This window comes from Lepidochelys olivacea, assembly GCF_965140295.1.
Source record: "Lepidochelys olivacea isolate rLepOli2 genome assembly, chromosome: 3".
NCBI classification, from domain to species: Eukaryota; Metazoa; Chordata; order Testudines; family Cheloniidae; genus Lepidochelys; species Lepidochelys olivacea.
This window is the reverse complement of record NC_140413.1, coordinates 155,370,023-155,392,613: the sequence shown is the minus strand read 5'-3', so window position 1 is coordinate 155,392,613 and position 22,591 is coordinate 155,370,023. Positions and strand designations below refer to the sequence as shown.

At 44.0% G+C, this 22,591-nt stretch overlaps 1 protein-coding gene across 2 annotated transcripts; it reads right to left on the bottom strand.

Annotated features, from left to right (window-relative positions):
* Positions 1-746: 746 nt before the first annotated feature.
* Positions 747-22,337, bottom strand: FOSL2 (FOS like 2, AP-1 transcription factor subunit). 2 transcript variants are annotated; one of them, XM_084624859.1, is made up of 4 exons: positions 21,384-22,337; positions 12,718-12,972; positions 8,603-8,710; positions 747-7,276 (listed from the first exon to the last, which is right to left on the bottom strand). In XM_084624859.1, the coding sequence occupies exons 1-4, from the start codon at positions 21,480-21,482 to the stop codon at positions 6,767-6,769; spliced, it is 972 nt and encodes a 323-aa protein (XP_084480985.1). In that variant the 5' UTR covers positions 21,483-22,337; the 3' UTR covers positions 747-6,766. The 2 variants fall into 2 exon arrangements, with proteins under 2 accessions (XP_084480985.1, XP_084480986.1); XM_084624860.1 differs by lacking the exon at positions 21,384-22,337 and adding an exon at positions 20,779-20,899.
* Positions 22,338-22,591: the final 254 nt, after the last annotated feature.

The following is a 22,591-nucleotide window of genomic DNA, read 5'->3' as shown; positions in this document are numbered from 1 at the left end:
AATGTAAGCCATTCCGGCACATCAGCATATCCTTCCCTAACACTCATTTCCACAGTGTGGCAAGGAACACAGCTTCCTTCATGGAAGAAGGGGTGGTGCCTGTCTTTCAAAGGAGATGCAAAACCAAAGTACTAACTGCACATACTCATAAAACATCCAGTGATGCTGTAGGAATAGAGCTGCTTTGTAGGAGTTGGGGCCAAAGCCAACATGGCTAATTATGTATTAGCTAACAAAAATTGCTCCTGTATTTTCAACTGGATACAGGATCCTTTAGTTCCTGTCCTAAACTGTAGCATAGTGTTGCTGTGTGCGGGTAAACAGATGCCACCTTCCACCCCAGAGGCAGCTGCTTTTCATAGATGGGTGAAGTTATCCCTGTATAACTCCCCACGTAAATGCAGGCTGCTTCCACAGACTAGCTAGGTACCCAGGAACAGACTTTAGCCCCCAGGTTGTAACAGTGGAAGCTTTGAGTCCTTCTGTCTGAAAGATGGGAAAGCAAGTCATCACATCTTGCATTTTCTAGTTACATCCCCTTCTTTTTGAAGGCAAGAGAAAGGGATTAATGCAATATTTGCTTTTTAGCCCACGTGGTTCATTCCGTTAGTGTCTGCCCCATTTACCATTGTCTGTAACATGCTGAACAGCTGTCTGGATTACATCCCCTTTGTTGAAAGAAGCCCTGAAATGCTTTACAGACAGGCATCAGTAGCCATTTGTTTGGATTGAAGGAACATGCACGCTTTTAATTGTTCACGGCAAAGACAGCCTTTTAATTACTTCAATTAACAGAAAGAAGAACGCCAGTTAGCTCTCGTTATACAAAAGGTGTCCACAACGTCATTAAAACAGGATTTACAAGTGTCATAACTCCCAGCAGCATAGTCAACAACACAGGCAATCATTACAACTGAGCACCGAGGGAGAGGAGGAATAAACCATGAAGGAATGGAAGGAAAAGAAAAGAGGATGAAAAGAAGAGGGTGGGGGGAAAAAAAAGAAACTTCATTCTTCTTTTCCAATCTAAATTGATTTTATTCTACAAAATGCTACTCAGTTAAAATTGTAAAAGCAAAACTGTTTTAATATGTTCTTTCTTTCATAGCAGCAAGCTTTCTCTAACAAGCTTTTTGTTTTAGTGCAAATACTGTAGGCCTGTATTACAGTAAAATAACAAGAACAGAAAAGAGACAACACCAGAGAGATTGCTTCAGAGCCAAGATTTTCCATGATCGCAAGAACTATACAAAGATCAAAATGAGCAAAGGGTCCCCATTTAGCAGTCACCTTTAAGAACCTTCTTGATAGGAATTATTTCACCCCAGACAAAAAGAAAAAAAAATCATTATCTAAATTTTTGAGGGGGGTGGGGGGGGAGATAATGGTGCCCCAAACATACACAGATCTCCATAGATTTATATGAATCTTTGGGGCCTGATTCCAATTTCTCTCACACCAGTTTTACATGAGCATAACTCCACTTATTCCCTTTTCAGAGGAGTTACTCCTGATTTATACACATGCAAATGGAATCAGAATCAGGCTGTTTTCTTCAAGGATCTTAAAGTAGACTTCAGTTGACACTAGTAACTTATCGCTCTACTAAAGATGCACTATCCCTTACTGATGTTACTTTGAACTACACAGTATATCTAAATATATACACATTTTATCCTCTCATTGAGCTAAAACAATCAGATACCTATTTTCTACACATTTTTAATATCAAGTAACCACAAACAAGAAAGTGGAGTAACCCTTTAATCATACAGTGTGGGAGGAGAACAATTTAAGTAGAACAGGACAGGATTTTATTATTTTGTACTCAGATTTGTCCCCAGCCCCAGCTATTGTTCACAAAGGAGTGATAATGCATCTTTAGAAACAAATATCTCTTTATACATTTTATACAGACAAGAAAAAAATAAATTCAGGAATCTTTTTTTTTCCTTTTTAAGTAAAGAAAAAAGCATTATTAACCAGCAAAACCAGACAATTGAAGTATTTTTAATGCTCTCATTATTATATCCAGGTCTGGAACAGAAAAAGAGATGTAAACATGATAAATAAATAAGAAATAAAATGTAAATTGTTCCCTCCTTTCTTAAAATGTTTGATCTGGCCATTCTGATGAGAATGATCTTGTAATGGTCGTGGAAATTATTATTTTAAGACATTTCAGAATTCTGCTTTAGAGTTGGAAAAAACCAAACCAAAACAGGAACATGAGTTGGGAGGATGTTAAATTAATGGTGGGCAGATCTGTTGGAGCAGACACAAAATGTGTGCCTGCCAATAAATAATGAGATATTAGGCTTTTTTAGGATGAAGGCCAGGTAGATCATACATACAGAAAGCAGCAAAATTAAGGGTTCAAATGAACTTAATAGATCATTTAAATAATATTAAAACAAACAAACAAAAAAACCTATTGACCCCCAGCAGGTTGGTCCCTGGCCTACCACTCCTCAGTTTTCAGACTAGTCAGCCCCCTCACCAAAGAGAAAGGAATAGATAGGGGCCATGCCAGAACTGGGAGGGGTGGTAAATGGGGGTGAAATCAGCATGAGAAAAGCACATGGAGGTTGAAAGAATGTTTCCTTTGATTTAGCTGCTGTTGCTCCTCCAGTTCAGGAGTGATTTACTCTAAACGTGTGCTCAGGTGCTTTACTGAGCTGGGGCCAAACACTAGAGGACTGATCCAAAGCCTGTTGAAGTCAAGGGAAAGATGTCCAGGGATTTACATAGTCTTTGGATCAGAGCTGAGTTGCAGTATGTCCCCAACCACAAACAGAACATTTGAAGACATTCCACATTTAGGAATCACCACGACATAGGTGTGATGGAGATTCCTGGTTGCAAAATGGTGCAGCATGTCACTATCTGAAAGAGGACAGGTGAAACGGACACTGGTAAAAGATGAATCCAGAGCCAGCTCACAGCAGCAGAGAGGTCATGCTGTGTCTGATTTGCAAGAGAGTAAGCAAAGCTAAGGCTACCTACCATTCCACTCAAATGGAATGCACAAGCCCTGTGGCCTAACAGAGGTTCTTAATCTGGGATTCCCTGAAGGGTTTCGGGGGCAAAGCAAGCAGGTGGAAAAGGCTGCAGAGCTTCTGGGTTTTCCCCTCTTGCTTTTTGTTTGTTTGTTTGTTTGAATTTATAAGATACACAGCTATAAAAACTGTCTGTCACAACTGACAAGTTGTCCAAGGTATTTTCAGTTATTAGAAAAGGGTTCCTCTACTTCTGATGGTCACAAACACACTGCCTAAGGGGTCACCACTCAGCAGGGATGCCGCTGCCTCAGGCTCAGCTCTGAAGTGCCCACTGAAAGATCAAAACAAGGGGAACAGTGAGGGCAGGAGGAAGGTGAGCACCAGCGAGGAGGTTGGAGGTACGTCTACACTACCTGCCGGATAGGCGGGTAGTGATCAATCTATCAGGGATCGATTTATCGTGTCTAGTGTAGACATGATAAATCGATCCCCGATCGCTCTGCTGTCGACTCTTGTACTCCACCGCGGCGAGAGGTGGAAGCAGAGTTGATGGGGGAGCGGCAGCAGTAGACCCCACGCTGTGAGAATGCAAGGTAAGTCAACCTAAGATGCGTCAACTTCAGCTACGCTATTCTCGTAGCTGAAGTTGCGTATCTTAGGTCGATTCCCCCCTTCTCCCCCAGTGTAGACCAGGCCTTGGGCTCCTTTGGGTAACATCTCAATGAATTAGGCTTAAAGAGGAGCCTGGTTCTCCCTTGGATCTATGCCCATGTCACAGAGATGAGGAGTTGGGTTCCATGGCTTGGAGGAGAGACAGAGACAGGTCAGAAGGGACCATCATGATCATCTAGTCTGACCTCCTCATTTCAGGCCACAGAATCTCACCTGTAATAGACCCCTAACCTCTGGCTGAGTTACTGAAGTCTCAAATCACGGTTTAAAGACTTCAAGTTACAGAGAATTCACCATTTAAACTTGTTTAAACCTGCAAGTGACCTGTGCCCCATGCTGCAGAGGAAGGCCCAATAAGTTTAGGCTCAAACTTGCCCAATTAAGCAGAAGAGGATCTGATATCTGGAGGGGGGGAAATACTTGAGCCATCCAGATAGACCAGATGTGAAAAAATAATTTCTCATTTCTGGGACTAACTCTTGTTGGCTGGCAAAAGAGGGGTTTATAGGTAGCGGAAAGGACACTTGAAAATTTCTTTCAGAAATATTCTATTTTGCTACCCCAATTACCCACAAAAGCTGGCCACGTCTTCCACTCTTGGACAGATTTCTCACCACCCTTCCACAGTAATGAAAAGGACTGTCTGATCCCAAATCAAATAGATAGCTGATAGAATGGTGAGCTTCACCTGAAGTTACATTAGAAGAAGGGACAAGTTATTTTTCAAGACACCACAAATTCAGTTTGGTACTAAGGAGACTTTAGAAGAGCCTTTTGTTCGCACGCTACCAGTTTTGTAATCCTCAGAAATCTGGGTAAACAGGTACCTACTCAGTTCTTAATGGGTATGCTAATCATGAATTAATTCTAGGGAGGTTCCTGCAGAACAGTGGATCAGGTCAACTGGCCCAGGGAGAAATTACATGCTTTTAGGAGTCACTGCTTGTTAATATTATCTTCTGCCCTGCATGAGTGGAAATGAAACACAGGAGACATTTTACTGAGTGACCCTAGATTTGTGATTTAGATCAGCCAAAATGAGCATCTGGTAAACTGAGGGGGAAAAAGGACAGAAGCCACAGTTTATCTTGAAGTGACACTTTTTAGCTAAAAAAAATATTAAAAACAATCTTCGCTGGGCAACTTATTGAAAAATGTTTAAAATCATTTACCTTTATTTCTATTAATCAGTTAAGTTTTGCACTTCAACTAAGGACAATTAAACTAACTGGTTAGTTTCACGTTTGGGTCTCTGGCACGAGCATAAAGTAGGGAATGTTCCAACAATTAAGAAAGAACAGGATCAATGAATTTCAGTTTCGTGAACAATTCACTAAAACATTTCTGTTCCTGGCAAGTTTTGTCCGTGTGGGTTTGGTTTGGTTTGAAAGAAAACCTACATTCAGACAGTATCCCTTTAAACCCGATACAAGCAACTAAGCAACAGTGAGGGTTTGTTAGAATCCATGATTGGTACATAAAAGCCCAATCCTCTGAGGTGCTGAGTACCGTTAAATCCCAATAGAGGCCGTAGGATCCGAGGGTGCTCATCATCTCACAGGATTGGGCCCTAAAATAGAACACTGCCCCAAAGATTTCTCCATAGTCTAGCCTAATTCAGAACATACCCAGATTTCGGTTGATAAACCAAAGAAGATTATACCCCACACAATTAGATATGCTGACACAGCAGCTTCAACGGACTTAAACGAATGGAGATTCTCTTTGAAAGCACTGAAAGGAGCTCTCAGCTACTACAACAGGAGCCTGATCCAACCCCCATGCACTCGATCTTGGAAAAACCTACAATGCACCTGAGCAAGGTTTCTAACTGCCATTGACCTGCAGTAGGAGTTGGACTTGGCTCCAGAGGAGTTGAGGTTAAACATATCATTTTCAGTAGTGAACATTAATTTTAAATGGCCATGCCCATTGTGTGCATTCTGCACTGTCAGCTGAGACCCTGTGTAGGAGAAGACAGAGAACCCACTGTTAGGGGCAGAGGCTCTGCTTGTCTTGAACACCAAAATTAAAAATCCCCCAATCCAGCAAGTATCAAAATACAACAGGGGCCAGGAATCAAGGCACAGTGACACAGACAAGGAAAGACAACAGAGATGCAAACTGCATTGAGTGGAATCAGCATCTGAGTCAGGCACACTGAGAGGAGGAGCAGGATGCATTGCACCCAAGATGGCAGGTAGCCAGGGTGAAGGAAACAAAGGATCCACCAGCAGATTTGAAAAACACTAATTACAGGAGAAATGCTGCCAAAGACACCAGCTAGTGGAAACAGACTCTGGTATCCTATCAGCTACCGGGGCATCACTCTGGGTCCCATTACTAGGCATTTTGCTAACCTGGCCTTTGCAGCATGGGGAGAGGGGGACAAAATATCCATCTCACATCCTCCAACTCCTCCAAACAAATCTTCCCCTCAGTTCATGGCACCCTTGCCACTGAGCTCATGGGCTATTGACTTACAAGTGCTACCCCTGTGACCAAGCATTTGTGACTCCTCCCAATGCTCCCCACCTTGACAACAGCAAGAATTTCCCACAGCTCCTCCCGCCATCATCATCAGCAAACAAAGATCATAACAAGCCTTTAGAGTGGATATCGACTAGATGAAATGTCATGGTATCAGTGAGAGAGACAGAGAGAGAGATCAACCAACCAGAATGAACTAAGCACAGAATGTAACTAATCAGATCAGTTCACAAAGGAAAGGGGTGACTAGTGATTTTCTGCAGCTCGCCTCCAGTCCTGGCCAAGCGTGTTTCCCAAGTCCATTAAAACACACAAAGAGGTTTACATAGGCAGCTTCTCCAGAGGGGAGATTCCCCTCTCCAGATGTACTGGGCGTGTCATTTCCACCATCACCATTTCTGCTTCCATGGAGTTTACATTTCTTCTTGTTCTTCCTGCTCAAGGAGGCTCCTGGAGCCACATTTCCCCTTTTCTTGCTCTTGCTGCCCTTGTGCTTGAACACCCTTGTGCCAGTCTTTAATCCTGTGGAGGAGGTTCCCCCCACCCCCACAGTCCTGGGTGGGAATGTAACACACTGGCAAATGAGGGACACGGGGTGGGGGTTACAAGGCCAACAGGGTTGGAGAGTTCAAGGAATCTGAGGACTGGTCACCACTGCTGCTACTTCTCCGGTGAGCTTTGGAGCATGACTCCGAAGGGGAGAGAGGAGACTCCTGATCCAGCACGCTGGGGTACGTGAAGACCAGGTTGGAGGTGCCAGGAGTGATGGCAGGTGTCGAGGTCACCACAATGGGAGTGTTGAGTGGCTCCTCCCCATAAAACCCCCCTGCAATGCTGATGGGCTTAATGACAGACCTCTGAGCTTTGTCGAGGCCCAAAGAGGAGGATGGGATCTCTTCTTCCACCGGCTCCTGCTTCACCACTACTGCTCCACTCACTCCAGTCCGGACCGTCTGGAGGCTGTGAGATGGTGGGGTGCGACGCTCCTCGGGGCTGATTTTGCACACAGGGCCATGAGCCACCAGCATGAACTCCAGCTTATCCTTCTCTTTCTGGAGTTCAGCAATCTCTTTCTGCAGCACTGATTTCTCTTCCTCCAGCTCCTCCGTTTCCTGCAGACCGAGGAGAAATAAATAAATATGACAGCCTACGCTAGGGGAGAGAGCGGTGGACAAAGTCAGAGCCTTATCAGAATGTGCTAAGCACAGAGAGAAGCTGAGCAGATATGCTGCATAGCCCTCTCAGAGACCATCTACGAGCAGTAAGAAACATGGCAACCCTTTGGGATCTACCACTTAGGCAGTACCAAACACACTCCTTCAGAGCCAGTCAAACAAAAAATGTCCCCCTGGGACCTCAGAGACTGCTGGGGTGCTCCACTGCAGAAAGGACCAGCAATGAATGGGTATTAGGGGAAATCACAAACAATGACGCATGGCGTCCAGGGTGCAGCAGTACAAGTTATGAACGACATTGCATGTTAAGGAAAACTTACAGCCACTTCACCTGGCACGTTTCAAACACTCAAAACTGCCTTGGGCATTCAGCCTAATCTAAAGGGGTTCCACTGGACTGAGTTTCCATTCCTGGGTCCATGCTCATCCCCAGCCAGCTGTCCCCTTTAGGTGCTATCCCAGCTAGGCACCAATAACCCTGTGAAGTGAAGAGACCCTCGTGGAAATTCCAGCTGGCTCCTAATCACTGCAGTAGGCAACTAGATTCTGGGGCAGAACAAGTGATGTATTGGTCCTCATATGAAAACCAAAGTATCTTAGGCACTTGTATGGCCCTCATTATTATTGTATCTGAACACCTCACCATCTTTAATGTTTTTATTCTCATAACACCCCTCTGAGGCAGGGTAGAGCTGTTATCCCATTTTACAACACTGGACCATCCTACCTTTCCAGGGGACCTGTAGAAAGATCTATCCGAGTATACAGGGAGTTGCACTAGGGGAAATGTGATTGGTTTAACCTATTCAATTACTTCAGCATGAATTAACACAAACAAATCATATTATGTAAAGGGAAAATCTATACTGACAATCAAGCACTGAAAAGAGGTGGGGTTTGGAGGGTGTGACAGTGAAACAACTATATATGCTTATAACTTGGGCAAACAACAAGAGAGTTGTGCGGGGAGGGGCACATGGGTGCAAGTGTAATACTCCCCACATAGGTTGTCAGTAGGCTTTGAACCCAGGATATTGAGCATCAGAGCACATAACTACCACATGAGCTAAAGGAACAACTTCACTGCTTCCTACTGCTATCAGCTAGTGATTTTTGAGCCTGACTTGAACCAGCCACTGAAAGGGCATGTGCTACATACTTTGTAGTATATTTGTGTCACCCACCAGCAGGAGGAGAGGCATAGTTTAGAGTGATCTGAGGGGTATAGAACCAGAAGCGGAGAGATGTGTGCAGAGTACATACCGCCTGGAGTTTCTCTGTTAGCTCTCGACGCCTGTTACGGCACTTAGCAGCTGCCAGCTTGTTCCTCTCTCTTCGGATCCTTCGCTTCTCCTCTTCCTCAGGTGACAGCTGTAGGCACATACCAAAAAAGCTCAAAACCAAACCACAAGATCTGAGCAAATCCTTCCTTGCGTTTTGTGAACAATAGTTCACCACAGAGCAAAAAGGGCCTGATTCTGCAAGGTGCTGCGCACTCTCAACTCCCATGGAGGTTGCTGGAAGACAAAGGTGCTCAGCATCTCTCCTAGGATTGGCTCCATAATGAAGAGGGTCGAAGTAGAGAGGGGCGCGACAGGACTGTGCAAGAGGACAGTGAATCTGCAGCCAAGGCCAAGCAGACAATGGGTGGCACATAAAGCAAAACCAGAGCAAAATGTTGTAAGCGCCTCTTTCTTGAAACAAAATATCTGCTTCTTTCCACACAAGCACAGTCATTAACCTGAAGGTCAGGGACCAGATCCTCAGTGGGTGCAAATCAAAGTAGCATTATTGAAGTCGATGGAGCGGAGCTAAGCTAATCTACACCAGCTGAGGATCTGGCCCCAGATTTCCAAGCACTAGCCAAGATAACACACTGTACTTCCTGTATCCGCAGGCAACCATCCAGCAACATAAAAAGACCCACAGGGCAGATTATGTTCTCTCAGAAGCCCATGGAGTGACACTGTTGTAAATCCGGAGTACTCAAGGGCAGCAGATGACCAGCAGTGTCCAGTCACGTCAGGCTCAAAAGTCTAGGTTTTGGAACAACGTTTGCAAAATCTCACAGTAACAGAAATGCTTCCATCGCTATAGATACCAGGCCAGCTCCTCAGCTGATGTAAACCAGCACACTGAATGAACCCCATGTGGCTACCTAGACTTACAACAACTGATGATCCGGCCCACCGTTTTTAAATTCCAATGCAAACTAGATTTTTGTTTGGATTTTATCACTCCCATGCAGGGTTCACAACTAGAACATGAGAAGCAAAGAGTGACACTGGGCCAGATCCTCAGCTGGTGTGCATCGACACAGCTCCACTGACTTCAGACATGCTCTGCAATTTTAAACCAGTAAGGATTAGTCCAACTGATTAGAAACAAAACTGAAACAGACTAATGTGGTGTTAAGGTCCAAGATGATCTAATGCAAAAAAATAAACTGCAAACAAATAATGAAAGCATTTTGTTCAATTAAAAAAAAAAAAGCTTTCAGTTTTAATACCTTAGGGCTGTGAACAAGCTAGTCATCGCTTTCATTATCTGTTCTTGTTTATGGTTTTTTACTCTGCCTAACTTCATTCTGGGGTTTTATTTATTTATATATTTTGTTGCAATCATTCCCGTTTCAGTACGTTCATTTTAATCTGTGTATTTGCCCCCTGCCCCCGATCCCATTGTGCTTTTGCTCTTTTATTAACTTTATACATTTCTGTGATTTTTATTTTGATTGCACATACATGAATTTTTATTGTGTATAAAATGGGCATGTATGTGTGTGCATACAATATATACAGTTTATATGGCCCCTGCTCAGCAGAGCCCTAAAGCACATGCTTAAATTGTTAGCTGACCTGGGGCCTATGGATGGGATTCTCAAAAGCACCAATGGGATTTAGCAGCACAAGTCCCACTAAAACAGGTTTCAGACCAAAATTTTCTTGCCAGTAACTTCAATTCTGTTTAATGATCTGACTCAGGTTGCCACTTTAACAAGTCCCATGAACAACCACGACTGGTGACAACTCAGGCCCTAATCTGGCACAGAATATTTGCATATGTGTAACATTAACTGGGGGCCTAAAAAGAGGAACAGTCCTTGGTGTTTTTAAAGGAGTCCAGTTCTTCATTGTTTGTACCCCTTTCGTATTAATTCTGCATGAATAGGCTAGTAGATGGGTTTGCCAGCAGAAACAGTCACCAAAACAGCCTATTTTCAGCAAATATTATAGAATAGTCTCAGAAAATGAATTCTGAATTTGATTCATGAGCCCCCACATCAGAAATCTGATCCTAGGAGTCCCATTCAGCTCATCAGATACTGAACACAGCATACGTCTAATCAGCACAGCTTGAATCGGAAGGACCCACAATGAATCGCTCACAAACAAGCCACAGGCCAGGAATTACTGGCCGGCATTCTTCAGGAAATAAAGTCAAACAACAATCAAATTGGAGGATATTGGGATCTCTTCACGGCCAATTTGTGAACACAGAGGCAACGTTTGCCATACAAATTATTTGTTGCTAATTATTCCTCTAGTTCCAGTGCCAGCTTTACTCCACTTTAGACAACAGAGCATAGGACCCAGTGAAAGCGAGGGGAATCCACCCTTGTGCAGGGGGCCAGCACAAAACCTATGCACCGCTTTACTCTGAACAGAGGATCGGGCTCTTCTTGAGCAAACACACCCTTATAAAAATAGGGCTTAAAAATGGAACTGTGTTAGCCCTCTGCACCAAGGGGATTTTCATTCACTATGAGCAATGTTAACCCCTTGTCTGCCTTTGAGATCTCAAAAAAACAGACAGGCTACAATAGTCAGACTGAAAATCAAAATGGATGATGTGGAAGTAAAAGCAAGGCTTAGTGTTTTATTAAAAACAGACCTTGTGCAATACCCATCTAATCTGCTGGCCAGGTGCAGTGTCTCATTGCATTTCTCTGCAAAGGCCTGCACAACTGTGGTTTCAGAGTCACACAGGGTGATCCAGATTATTTCTAGTTTCTTTAGAAGTGAATTTTGCACTAATGGAAGGCACCGGTTTGACCGCCCTGGCGGCTGGAGTCCACTATTAACCCACATAACAGGTACAGTGTGGACAGTGGAAGTCCAAGCTTGCCCACAACAGCCATATTAATGTCCCTCTGAGCAGCAAAGCCCTGGGCAAAACGAGCTCAGTTTACAAGATCATTCAGTCCTTGCTCAGACTGCCACCAAGGGATTGGATATTGTTGGGTTTGCGAAGGGGACACCTACCCACTAGGAAATAGACTTAGATCTCCAGCCACCCACTATGCAGGCGGCTCTTTTTAATAAGCATATATTTGTGCAGTAAAAGCCTCCCACATCCCAGTTCTGGTTAGTTTCATGCTCATGCCAGCACACAACACTGGAATCAGAGCGGGACCAGCTAGCCGGGGAGCGCACTGGAAAGGGAAGGAATTGGCCCAGAGGAGAAGGGATGGCGTGGCACTCCAGCAGGGTCAGCCCTCCCTCCTCCAATCCCCGGGTATTTTCTTAAGCAGATTGTGTAAAACTCAGCGGTTCCGAGATTTTCTTCTGTTTGAGGCCCCAGCCAAATAAACTCAAACAGAAACCCAGTCTAGACTACAGAGTTTCACCTGGTTTTGATGTGAAGCCACAGATCGGCCCAGACTTGAGGAAGCCTTTGAGGGAGCTTGGCTGAATTACAACTTGTAATGATCTCACAGCAATAAAATTGCCTCCTTTCGTGTGATATTCTGAGGGACCTGAAAGGCCTTTATAAAGTAAGGGCCAGCCCTGGATGGCAGGGTGGAAAGGAGAGTGATCAGAGTGTGCTGTGCTCTGGAGCTGATTGAATAGTCCTTAAGGGTCACTGTAACCACAGGGCTGCTCTAACTGGTACTCCTAGGACGGAGGAAGTGGAAACGTGACTGAAAGCCACCTATCTCCCCATCTCACACACACACACACACACACACACACACAGAGGATGCTAAGCAGCGTTCAGGCATACTGAACTCATTGAAAAATGCAACGAGGGGGGAATTTTAGGGAGACAAAATAATCAACCAAATAGAATTAAGTCGGCCATAGAGGGATTAAAACCCTCTTACTCTTGCAAAAGGTGCCATGGGATCCTTGTAAAGCCCCAAGTTGTCAGGGCCTTGGTTTTTAGGCATCACCCAAAAGAAAGCCCTTCCAGCAACACAATACCAAGCTGGGATGGGTATCAGTCAGTTTCAGACCAAGAGCACTACCAACTGAATCACCAGCCCTATTACTTGCAGCACCTAAGGTTGTCTTGCAGCTATACCCAAACACCAGCTATACCCAAAACTGCTTAGCTTGCAAGTTAGGATGAGGCATTCTATCCACTATGGTTACCTGCTCATCTCTTCTCCTCCTGCCCACTGTGGTCCCAATAGTTTTAATGACACCAGGTCTCTGAAGGGCTGTATGTCCACCAACTGAAGACAAGTTGGGCAGAGGATGGCTGTAGGGATGTGAGCGAGAGTAGGGACTCGACATGGAGGTGATCACTGTGGGCTGGACCATCCACTGCAGGTCTTGGCTGGTTGTTATGGCATTAATGGTAGGGATAAAAGCACTGCCTGATCCTGGCATATCTATCCGGAATTTCTAGAAGGAGACAAAAAAAAGGGAGAGAGAGAGATCAGTACATGCACAATATTGATGTCTAAGCAGAAACAAGTGGAGAAGGAGATTCACTGGGAGAATCTAAGCAGGTACCAGAATTAGGACATAAACACCTGAAGCAGATGGACTCAGTGACCCATCGATATACAGATGGCATGGAAAGGTACGCCCTTCCACAAGCAGACAGGCTGGTGTGGCAACCAGCAGAACAGGCTTCAGCATCTGGCACTTGCCCCATACATGCCATTTAGCTTCCATGCAGAATAGTCTGTGTTTGCACTTGTTCCTGAGGAGTGGATGGGACGGAGAGCACCTGCACAGACAGCACACACCCTGTGCACCTTCTGGTACTTGAACAAAAACTAAAAGCCTCACAGTGGGAGCCTATCATGTTGAAGGATCTATGTTGTTCTGATGTGTGAAGTGAAGGGCCTTTTCGCTTGTCACAATGATTATTTGTACCTCTTGATGCCATTCCGCTCTGGTGCAGTTTGGTTTTACTTCACTCCTGAATGAGACTCACTGCCAAGCAACCTCTTCTTCCCCGCCCCCAATCCCAAAGCAACTCCTTCCCTCTCCCCTCCAGTCCCACTCCTGCCAAAGAAACTCCTCTCTTTCCCATAATACACTTGCCCTCCCTGCAAACAGTGCAAAGCATGTTATATAGAACATTCACCCCACACAGCAAGTCATGGCCAAGTCTAAAAGGGGAATTGAGGAGTTTCTAGAAAAATACTTCCCCATCAATCCAGAAAAAAGGAAGAGAAATTTCAGCCATAAACACCAGCACGTAGTTCACTGGAATCTTTTTACGGGGGATCTGTTCTGCCCCTATAACATGGGAGCTTTGGCCAAAGGATATGGCTCTATGAATGAAAGGTTTGTATAGAGAATTGCAGTGATAACAGAGAGAGACAACACAACAATTCAGGGTTCATTATGTGGAACCATGCTCACCACAAACAGGTTCTAGGGTATAATGTGAAATGCCCAGCTCTGGGACAGTTATGTGCATGTTTACATATTTTAAATGCAGCCTATAAAATGTGTTTCAGGATTCAGACTGGACAAGTTCCTTGCAGCTCTTGGCATTGTCTAGACAAAACAAGGCAGCAGTAAAACCAAGACAGTAGGTAATGATCTCCTCCATAAAACTTGTACACCTGGTTTCAGTCAGACTTAAGTAAATCCACCTGGATAATATGCTGGCACTAAACAACTAGGAAAACAATGATGTGTCCAGGAGGGGGAAGCATGAGAGAAAGAATGCTTTTGTCTAGAAAGAGATCCTTTCAGGAGACACTCAAAGGTTAGATTAGGTTTTAAAGACATGTCTTGCACCACCAACATTCTGAATTTTGAATACAGAAGTGACAATAGACTTTTAGGACCAGAGGTGAGAACTATCAGCCAACAACAGTTTGTGGCCCTTGAAATGATCCTGTGCAAATGCACATCCTTAGGTCAATTAAATGACATCACAGGAGCCAGAAAACTGGAGGAATGGGAAATCACCACCACCATGACCCCGATTCAAGAGAGTACTTAAGCATTAAGGATGATCTTGAAGTTAAGCATGTGCTTAAGTGTTTTCCTAAATCAAGGTCTATAAAAATAATTTTCCAGATTTTTACAGGACCAGAACTTTAGCCATTGGACTCTGTGTGTGTAACATTGGCCCAAATTCCTGATGACTTCAATGCAACCAGAATTGAGCCCAAAAGAACCACCTGAAACACAGAAAAATTCCAATTTAAAGCATCAGACAGCCCCAAACTAAGGAGGAAAGTTAGGAGAAGAAATGAGTGAATCGGTTAAGGGAGGGAATGTAAGAATGAACCTGTCCCCTGATATCAAACTTTCAGCAAAAGCCCCACCAGAACCGTAGGTCCTTCTATATTGCCTCTTCATGGCTCCTATAAAGGAGTTTGCTGAAAATAGCTTTACGTGCCACTCCTCTCTCTCCCTGTTCTCCAACAAGGTAAGCTATGCTTGTACTACAGGACAGGATGTCTTCATGTCTCCACATTATATAGTGTAACTAGTGCTGGGATGAGATAGAGGAAAAATTACATTAAGGTCATAAAGAGGGAGCATGAGCTAGTGTAGCGGTTAAAGAACAGCTGTGAGAGTCAGGAGATCTGGGTTCCACTTCAAACTCTGCTACTGATTTCCTGTGTGATCTTTGCCTTTCCCTGCTACAGTTCCCCCTCTCTTTAAAGAGGGGAATAATTATTCTTACCGTCTTCACCTGTGTGTTGTGAGGCCAAATTAACCATTGCAAAATGTGTTGACAGCCCTGTATGGAAAGTACTATAGATATGAAAAATTATCATTCAGGAGAGTTTATTGCAAACCTAAGGATAATGACCCTTGCAGTGACATACATCCTGACCTTCAACTCCTCATAACCAGGAAGGAGTTCACATCTGACAGGTCATAAAAATTATAATAATCACCAAATTATCTGGATGAAGGGTCAGATACTAACTTCTCCCAATCCATTAAGAGATGAAGATCAGGCCCTATGTCAACGGAAAGGTCACTGCCCTTAGATTTGCAATCACGTCTTCCATTTGATCTAGGACCCTGCTATCACATGGAATGAGTTCTTCTCAACACACCTATTCCTGGCAGTGGTAACAGTGGCAAAGGCAACCAGCTCAGGGGGCCAGTAACAAGATAAAAGCATCTATACAGGGTTAAGGCAGGGTTCTGTCTTGTAGATGGAGCTTTAACTGCATCCCTGGATTGTGCTAAAGCCTTGGACATTCCAACTGTAAACCTAGGATATTAGCCTTTGTGCCCAGACAAAATTGTCTATGACAGGCTTAGAGGCAGAAGGAAACGCCTCTAGTTTCCGCCGGGACTCGTGTCCTCCTTTGCTCTAGCCTCCTTCCTAATCCCTTAAAATGGCTTCAGAAAATTTCTGCTGAGACAGGCAACTCTGAAAGGTGTCAGTAAAAATCCTCCGTTATTATTCTCCTTTTGCCATCTAACTAATTACAGGATGTGTCACTTATCACAAGACTGTCTTAAAAGACGCTCCACTATGACTCATGTTAGGTCTCTAAATCGAATGCACAATTACCTACTATGTAACCGTGGTCATTTCCACATTCTGCTTGGTGCTCAAGGGGCCATGATCCCCATGGTGGCAACTCTCTCCTGCCCATCTCGATCAACTCACCTGCTTTACAATTCAGACACTGCACTACCATTCACTTTCCCTTACAAAAATGCTAGTAGGCCCCAAGCCCTTTGCCACTGGAACGCCACAGTGGTTACCTATGAGGCTCCCAATATGCTTCCAGGTCTAATCCACTGTGATACCATAGTTTTCAATGGCAGGTTCTGACCTGCTCCACCTCCTTTTGAAGTTCATTGGGTGCCAATTTGTTCCCCTCACCTAGCAGGCCTGCATAATCTTGCCCTCACCTGTATCTCAGCTCATTCCCCGTAGTCCTTTTACTGTTCTTCCCACCTCTATTTCTCCTTTCCCCACAATCAGCTTTGTACCTTCCATCATGCTGGCCCTTATTCCTGGAACACTCTCCCAACCCTCATCCACCAAGTCCCTCCTCCCTTAGCCCCCCCTTCCTTCAAATCCCACTTTATAGCCTCCTGCATTCATCTCCTCAGCAGTAATCCCCACACCCACCCTCTCCTGATTGGTTGTTTTATGTTTTATTTAGATTGCAAGTCCTTTGGTGTCTATGTTTCTGAAGTGCCATGGAGATTCATGGCACTATATACAATGTTTAGCAATAGTAAAATGGTAATGCTGCACACTTTAGATCTCCACACCCCGCTCTGGAACGTACAACCACTGCAACACTGCAGAGCCATCGCCCTAGCACAGCCCCAAGCAACGTGCAGATCAAGATACCATCACATTCCCTGGTAAAAGACAAACGCGCCTCTAGCTTTCCCATTGCTTCCAAAAGGGCTGAGGTCTGTTCCCATTATAATCTAAAACATGGGACTGGGTAATGGCCTCCCAAGCTTCATCTCCCAGGGACATTCCAAAGATAATGAATTAAATCTTGCCACAAAATGCAAAGGGATGGGCTAGAGCAGTGGGTCACAAAGACCCGTATATATACCAGCAACAGTGTGATATTTCAGGCTGATGGGACTGCACTTTCCCTTCCTCATCTTCATGGGGAGCTTCCGTGCTGCTCCAAGTGAGTCACTGCTGCCCATGAACCCAAGAAAGGTTGATCCCCTCCAACCCAAATGATCCTATAACAAATAAATGGCTCAATATTGCAAGCTTTTCTCATGCAAGTAGTTTCCTTGCATGTCAGACACTGCAGTGGGATAATACGTAGGAGGAAATCTTCCAGTCTGAAAGAGCAAATATATTATCCTCATTAAATTCTACGTTCACCACAAGGCAAGTTTGTTATTAGGTATTGAATATTTTACATAACATTAAAAAACATCACAGCGCTGCACTGTAAGGATAGAACAATTAAAAGGCATCAAAGTTTTGGCTCAGAAAGACGATTTCCACTGAAACGTGACTGATGCAGCCTTCCTTGCTTCTGAAGAAGAAAGATTCAAAAGAAAACTTTGCAAGTTGTGTATTTTATGTGGTAATAAAACTCCTGATTTCCATAGTACAGAATCAGTGGAACCGACCAATTCCTAAAACAGAGGTGAGGCTTCTGTTTGATCCTAATCTACAAAATCTGCAAGGATCAAGGGGAAAGAAGACACACAAGCTTCTTGAGACGTGCCCCAGATTTTTAAAGAAAACACTTATGTACTTATTAAGCCAATTTCCTGATCTAAGACCTAATAAGATAGTAACCTTAGAAACTATATTCTGGCATCCATATCAAACACACACACACTCTCTCTCTCTCCGTTTGAAAGAAAAACAACAAGGGGAAAAAAATAAAACCAGCTCATTTTATTTAGACTTCATTAACTCACACATTCTACACAGCCAATCAATGTGTCACAGCCTCTGCAAAATTCACTTGATCTACTGTGTGTATTGAATTTGAAAGATACAAAACAAAAACAAACCAAGAGCGCCAAGCTATCCAAGCATGTTCAATTTCTCAACCCCCTTCTCTCCTCCCTCCTCCTCACATTTACTGAAAATGAGTAAATCATCTGATTCCAAACTACAATCCCTGGAAGCATTCCTACTGGGATTATCCTACAGAGGGCACCAACGAGGTATATTTGGAGCGAGCTGGGAAACTTTTGAGTCATTTCTGGTAAAAGTTCTTTGATGTGAGGAATGTCACAGGCTGGTACTGTTGGCAAAGTTTAATATAGGGCGATTTTAAAAAAATGATCCTATGACTTCTTGATGCGTCTCCCACGCTTCCAGTTAATTTACACAAATTATGCAAGAAATAATAATAACTGGGGGGAGAAGGGGAGATGAAGCAACCCTGGTGGGGGGAAAAAAGGGAGAGAGAAAGAAGAGAGTGAGAGAGAAGGCCAGCTGATGTAAACAAGTTATGAAATAACATAGGTTTGTGTAACCGGCCCGATTGCGTAATGCTTTCCACAGAAGCCATGGATTTAGTTTATGCAGGCACATAAGCCTTTCTGAAGTGTTTTCCTAGGAAAACTAAAAGGGAAAAGGCCCCTTTATAAAAAACAAACAAACAAAAAAAACGACCAGCCTTCAGGTTCATGTAGTCACGCAACTTCAACAGGAAATATCTTCCATTCTTCTAGTTCCAATATTATGGGAGACCAGAAGCTTACAACAAGAAAAGTTATCTCAAAAATGTAACTAGATCCCATGAGCTCTGTAAGAGCTTGCATCCTGAGGGTCAAGAGAACAGGAAAACTGAACAGTAAATACCAACAAGCCGCAATCAGCAAGCTGAGGAATGTCTGAATACCAGAAGAGAGCAAAAATATCACTCCCTAGGTACGTAGAAAGCCTGGCCGATACAAAAACACATTCCATCCTCACAGACAGACACTATTAAAAAAGGGGGAGTGGGCGCGCTCTACTGAAATTCTTTAAACACCTTCCAAATCAAATAAAGTCTACTTAAAAAGATTCCATATATTTTAACTCCCTTGCAATAAAGGACCTTGAGACTGAGTATCACAGGACCTATTAGGGTAATAGCATATAGATGTCAAGGAAGTAATGCTGTTTTGGTTCAGCTCACAAAACAGCTTGTCTACTTGGGAGAAGATGGTGGGGGAGGGAAGAGCTTTTAACTAAAACAAGACAGGAGAGAGCTTCATAGATTTTTTTTTATTATTATTATTATTTAGTAAGTTACCTTGAGGATTCCTTGGCATGAAAAGCAACTGTAAACTATTATTGCTGAAAGGTACCAAATAAAGTAAGATTTCCATACTATTATTAATTGCAAAATCTATGTACATATTACACCAGGCTGTGAATTAGCCAACACTTGTTTTCTGCTTAGCCAATGATTATCCTCTCCCTATGGGTGGATGGATTTTTTTTAAAAACCATTCTTTCTTCCTTTCAGTGCTTTTTACACTAAAAAACGGGAAAACTACTTCAGTGAGGTAGGTGAAAAGCCCCAAATAGAACTGTGTCCCAAAGACCATGTAATGTTCTTTCCAAATTTTTATTTACAAATAATAGTAGTAATAATAATAATAATAATGAGTCTTAGCCTCTGGATTGTATTTACCTACCTATAGGAATTGGAGCTAAATACCAGGTTTGTGTTCAGTGATACAATCTGAGTTATCTGAGCAGAAAACAGAAAGTCCTCTTTTCTAGGAAAGTTTGTGAAGCAGAGGAGCATTCCCACCTTTGTCTTAAAACTATTGGTCTACTTAGAAATTCATCTCTTATCTACAGGCTTTGGGAGCAATCTGAAAGCAGACTGATGAGATTAAGGTGTGATACTCTTGTGTAAAGATCACAGATCCACCTCTGCACTTTTTATTCGGGCAAGCTGCCTAGGGATGTCAGGATCAGACCCTATTTCCTGGTGTCCTGTCTCCCATAGAGATTCTGAAATGTCACTGATAATAGGTGGCATTTTGAAATAAACGGTAGTAACTAGCACCATTTCACTTGGGTTAAATGTTTAGTAGAATTCCTACAGAGCTGGCAGTATTTCAGGTTACACTGCATTCCCTTCACTTTCCAAGGATAAATAAAAGTCAGGGATTCTGACTTCCAAGTGGTCAGTGCCTGTTTGATGACATCTGCCATGTCTGTAGGTATGCTCAGCTAGCACATGGGATAAGTATAGAAAAGAACACTATGTTAGTGGAAAGCAGAGTAAGAGCTGATATTTTTAGCACTGTGAAACATTTCCTATAAGAAGTAATGCAAATTCATTGCATACACTCAAAGATGCACATAAGGTGCAGAGCAGCAGTCAGACAGTATACGCACAACATACTGCATGTATTTATATATAAACACATACACACTTCCATACACAGAGACAAATTGGGTGAAAGTCATTTTAATACGCTCTCTTTTTTTTTGTAATTACTCCCACTAGGAAATCCACCAGGAATCCACACACACAGCCTCCAATCCCCAAACTGGCATAAAACGAAAGTATATGCGTTACAGTCTCCCTCTCTCTCTCACACACACACACGTTGCTTCTTTCAGCCCAAATTAACTCCAGCAGAGGACAGCAGAACCCACGATGAGTGACTGACCCACTAATGTCGCGGCGGCGGCAGCACCAGGGTGTGTGTTTTCAGCACAGACCCCGCTGCCCCCCTGACAGCAACTGGATCCTGGAGACGGTAACTTCAAGAGGAAATATAAAGCAACACTTAAACACTCACACACTGAACACTTAGCTGCACTGGCGATTAAACGTTGCCTTTCTCTCCTGACCTGGCGTCCCGTAAATCCGTAGATTAGATTCCTCATGATTTACGCTCACACAAAACCGCCCAAACTCTTGCAAAGACAAAAGTTGCTTTCCCCCCTCCTTTTAAGGCGTGGACTCGAAATGGATTTGGAGCGCCAAAGGATAGGCAGCACCTATTATTTCCCTAATCTCCAACTAGGCAGAGGTTTGATAAAGGCGCTCAGAAAGTGGACTGGGTGTGGCAAGTGAATTTTACTATTTGGTTAAGCAGATTTCTTTTGAAGCATCTTAGAGGAAAATGGCCCACAAAAGCACAATATAACAAGGATATTACAGACACAGAGATGTTATACACAGCCACACTACATTATTTAATCCTGTCTGAAGCGGAGACCTGGTCTCAAAGTAAAGCTCTTGGTGTACAAAGTGGAAGACAGAATTGTGTTACCTACTGTCCTTGGGTCCCACAGCAGAGGGTGCTCAGATGATCAAAAATAAAGATGCACTGAAGGGGGGGGGGGGAGAGAAGCTTTGATCATGTCAGTTGCATGGCAAGGTGCCTGTGACCGCCCCTACCTGTTGTGCTGTGCCGCTGGAGTAAGTCTCTGGGTGGCCTGGAGAGCCGCTGCTGCCCCTGGAGGAGGTATCAAAGTTCCCGGGATAGTCGTGGTACATGATCCGAGGTAGAAGCCGGAGAGGAACACAATGTATTTTCCTTCACACACACACACACGCTCTATTTCTCCGCCTCTCTCGCCTGATTTTTATTTTCAGCCTTCCAACTGCACTCCGTAAAGATCTGGGGGTTGTTTGTTTGTTTAAATAAAGAGTTAAAAATAAAGCCCTTTCCTCAACTTTTTCCGCCACTCAAGACTGGGGGAAAATAATATTTCCCACCTCACAAAATAGAGCCACTCTCTCTAATCCCAGAGGTCTTTGGTGCACTCAGGAAAAAAAAATGTGGATTTAAAATGTGCCGCAAAAAAAGTGTAAATGAGACGTCTCTCTTTGTTTTAAAGTCTCTTGCTGTCTTAAAATCTGTAACATTTGCTCTGAAGAAGAGAAAGGGGAGGGAAAAAAGACCTAACCACACACACTCAAAACGCGTGTGTCTATTGCCCTTCTTCAGACTTCCTGTGAATATTTGTTCTGGTTTCAACGCTCCTCTGGCTCTGTAGTTTTCAGTCAAGAGGCTCTTTGCCTCCTATTTAATTAAGTCCTTTATAAAAGTGCCAGTTCCCTGCTCTAACTGAACTGGGTGACTCAGTCCAGGATTTTAGCCTCTTGATTTTTTTTAAACTCCCTTAATTATCGATCTGTACACTTGCTGCCTGCCAGCCTCTGCCCGCGTGAGTCTCTCTCTTCTCCCCCCGGGTCGCCTGCCCCCCTTTCTGTCTGTCTGTCTGTCTGTGAGTCTCTCTGGTATCTCGTTCTCTGAGCTCCTTTGCTCTCCCTGGATGAGTCAGTGCAATGGCATTAGTTCAACTCCACACTCTTATTATCCATCCCCTCCTCTGAGAGCTGTACCATGTGGAGTCACACACGTCAAACTCCCAGCTCGCCAAACCCCACTTTGCAAGGGGGAGCCTCCCACCTGGCAGGGGGAGGGGGAAATTCACCCCGCCCGCTTAATCCGATTTGGCCAAACCCAGCCCGCCGCCTGCAAACCAATCTCAGAGCCCCGCAGGGCGGGACGGCACAATCCCCCGTGCGGCGGGGGAGCAGCCCGGGGCCCCGCGCGCCCGATTTGTTACTGGCAGAGCCCGCCCCTTCCCCCCACTCAC

Bases quoted from the DNA above. Each gene is read 5' to 3' on its own strand.
- FOSL2 (XM_084624859.1), bottom strand. From the start codon at position 21,482: ATGTACCACGACTATCCCGGGAACTTTGATACCTCCTCCAGGGGCAGC. The intron at 8,711-12,717 runs GTAACCATAGTG...ATGTGCCTACAG, and splicing joins GGAGGAGAAGAGATGAGCAG to CTGTCACCTGAGGAAGAGGA. The intron at 7,277-8,602 runs GTATGTACTCTG...CTCGGTCTGCAG, and splicing joins TAACAGAGAAACTCCAGGCG to GAAACGGAGGAGCTGGAGGA.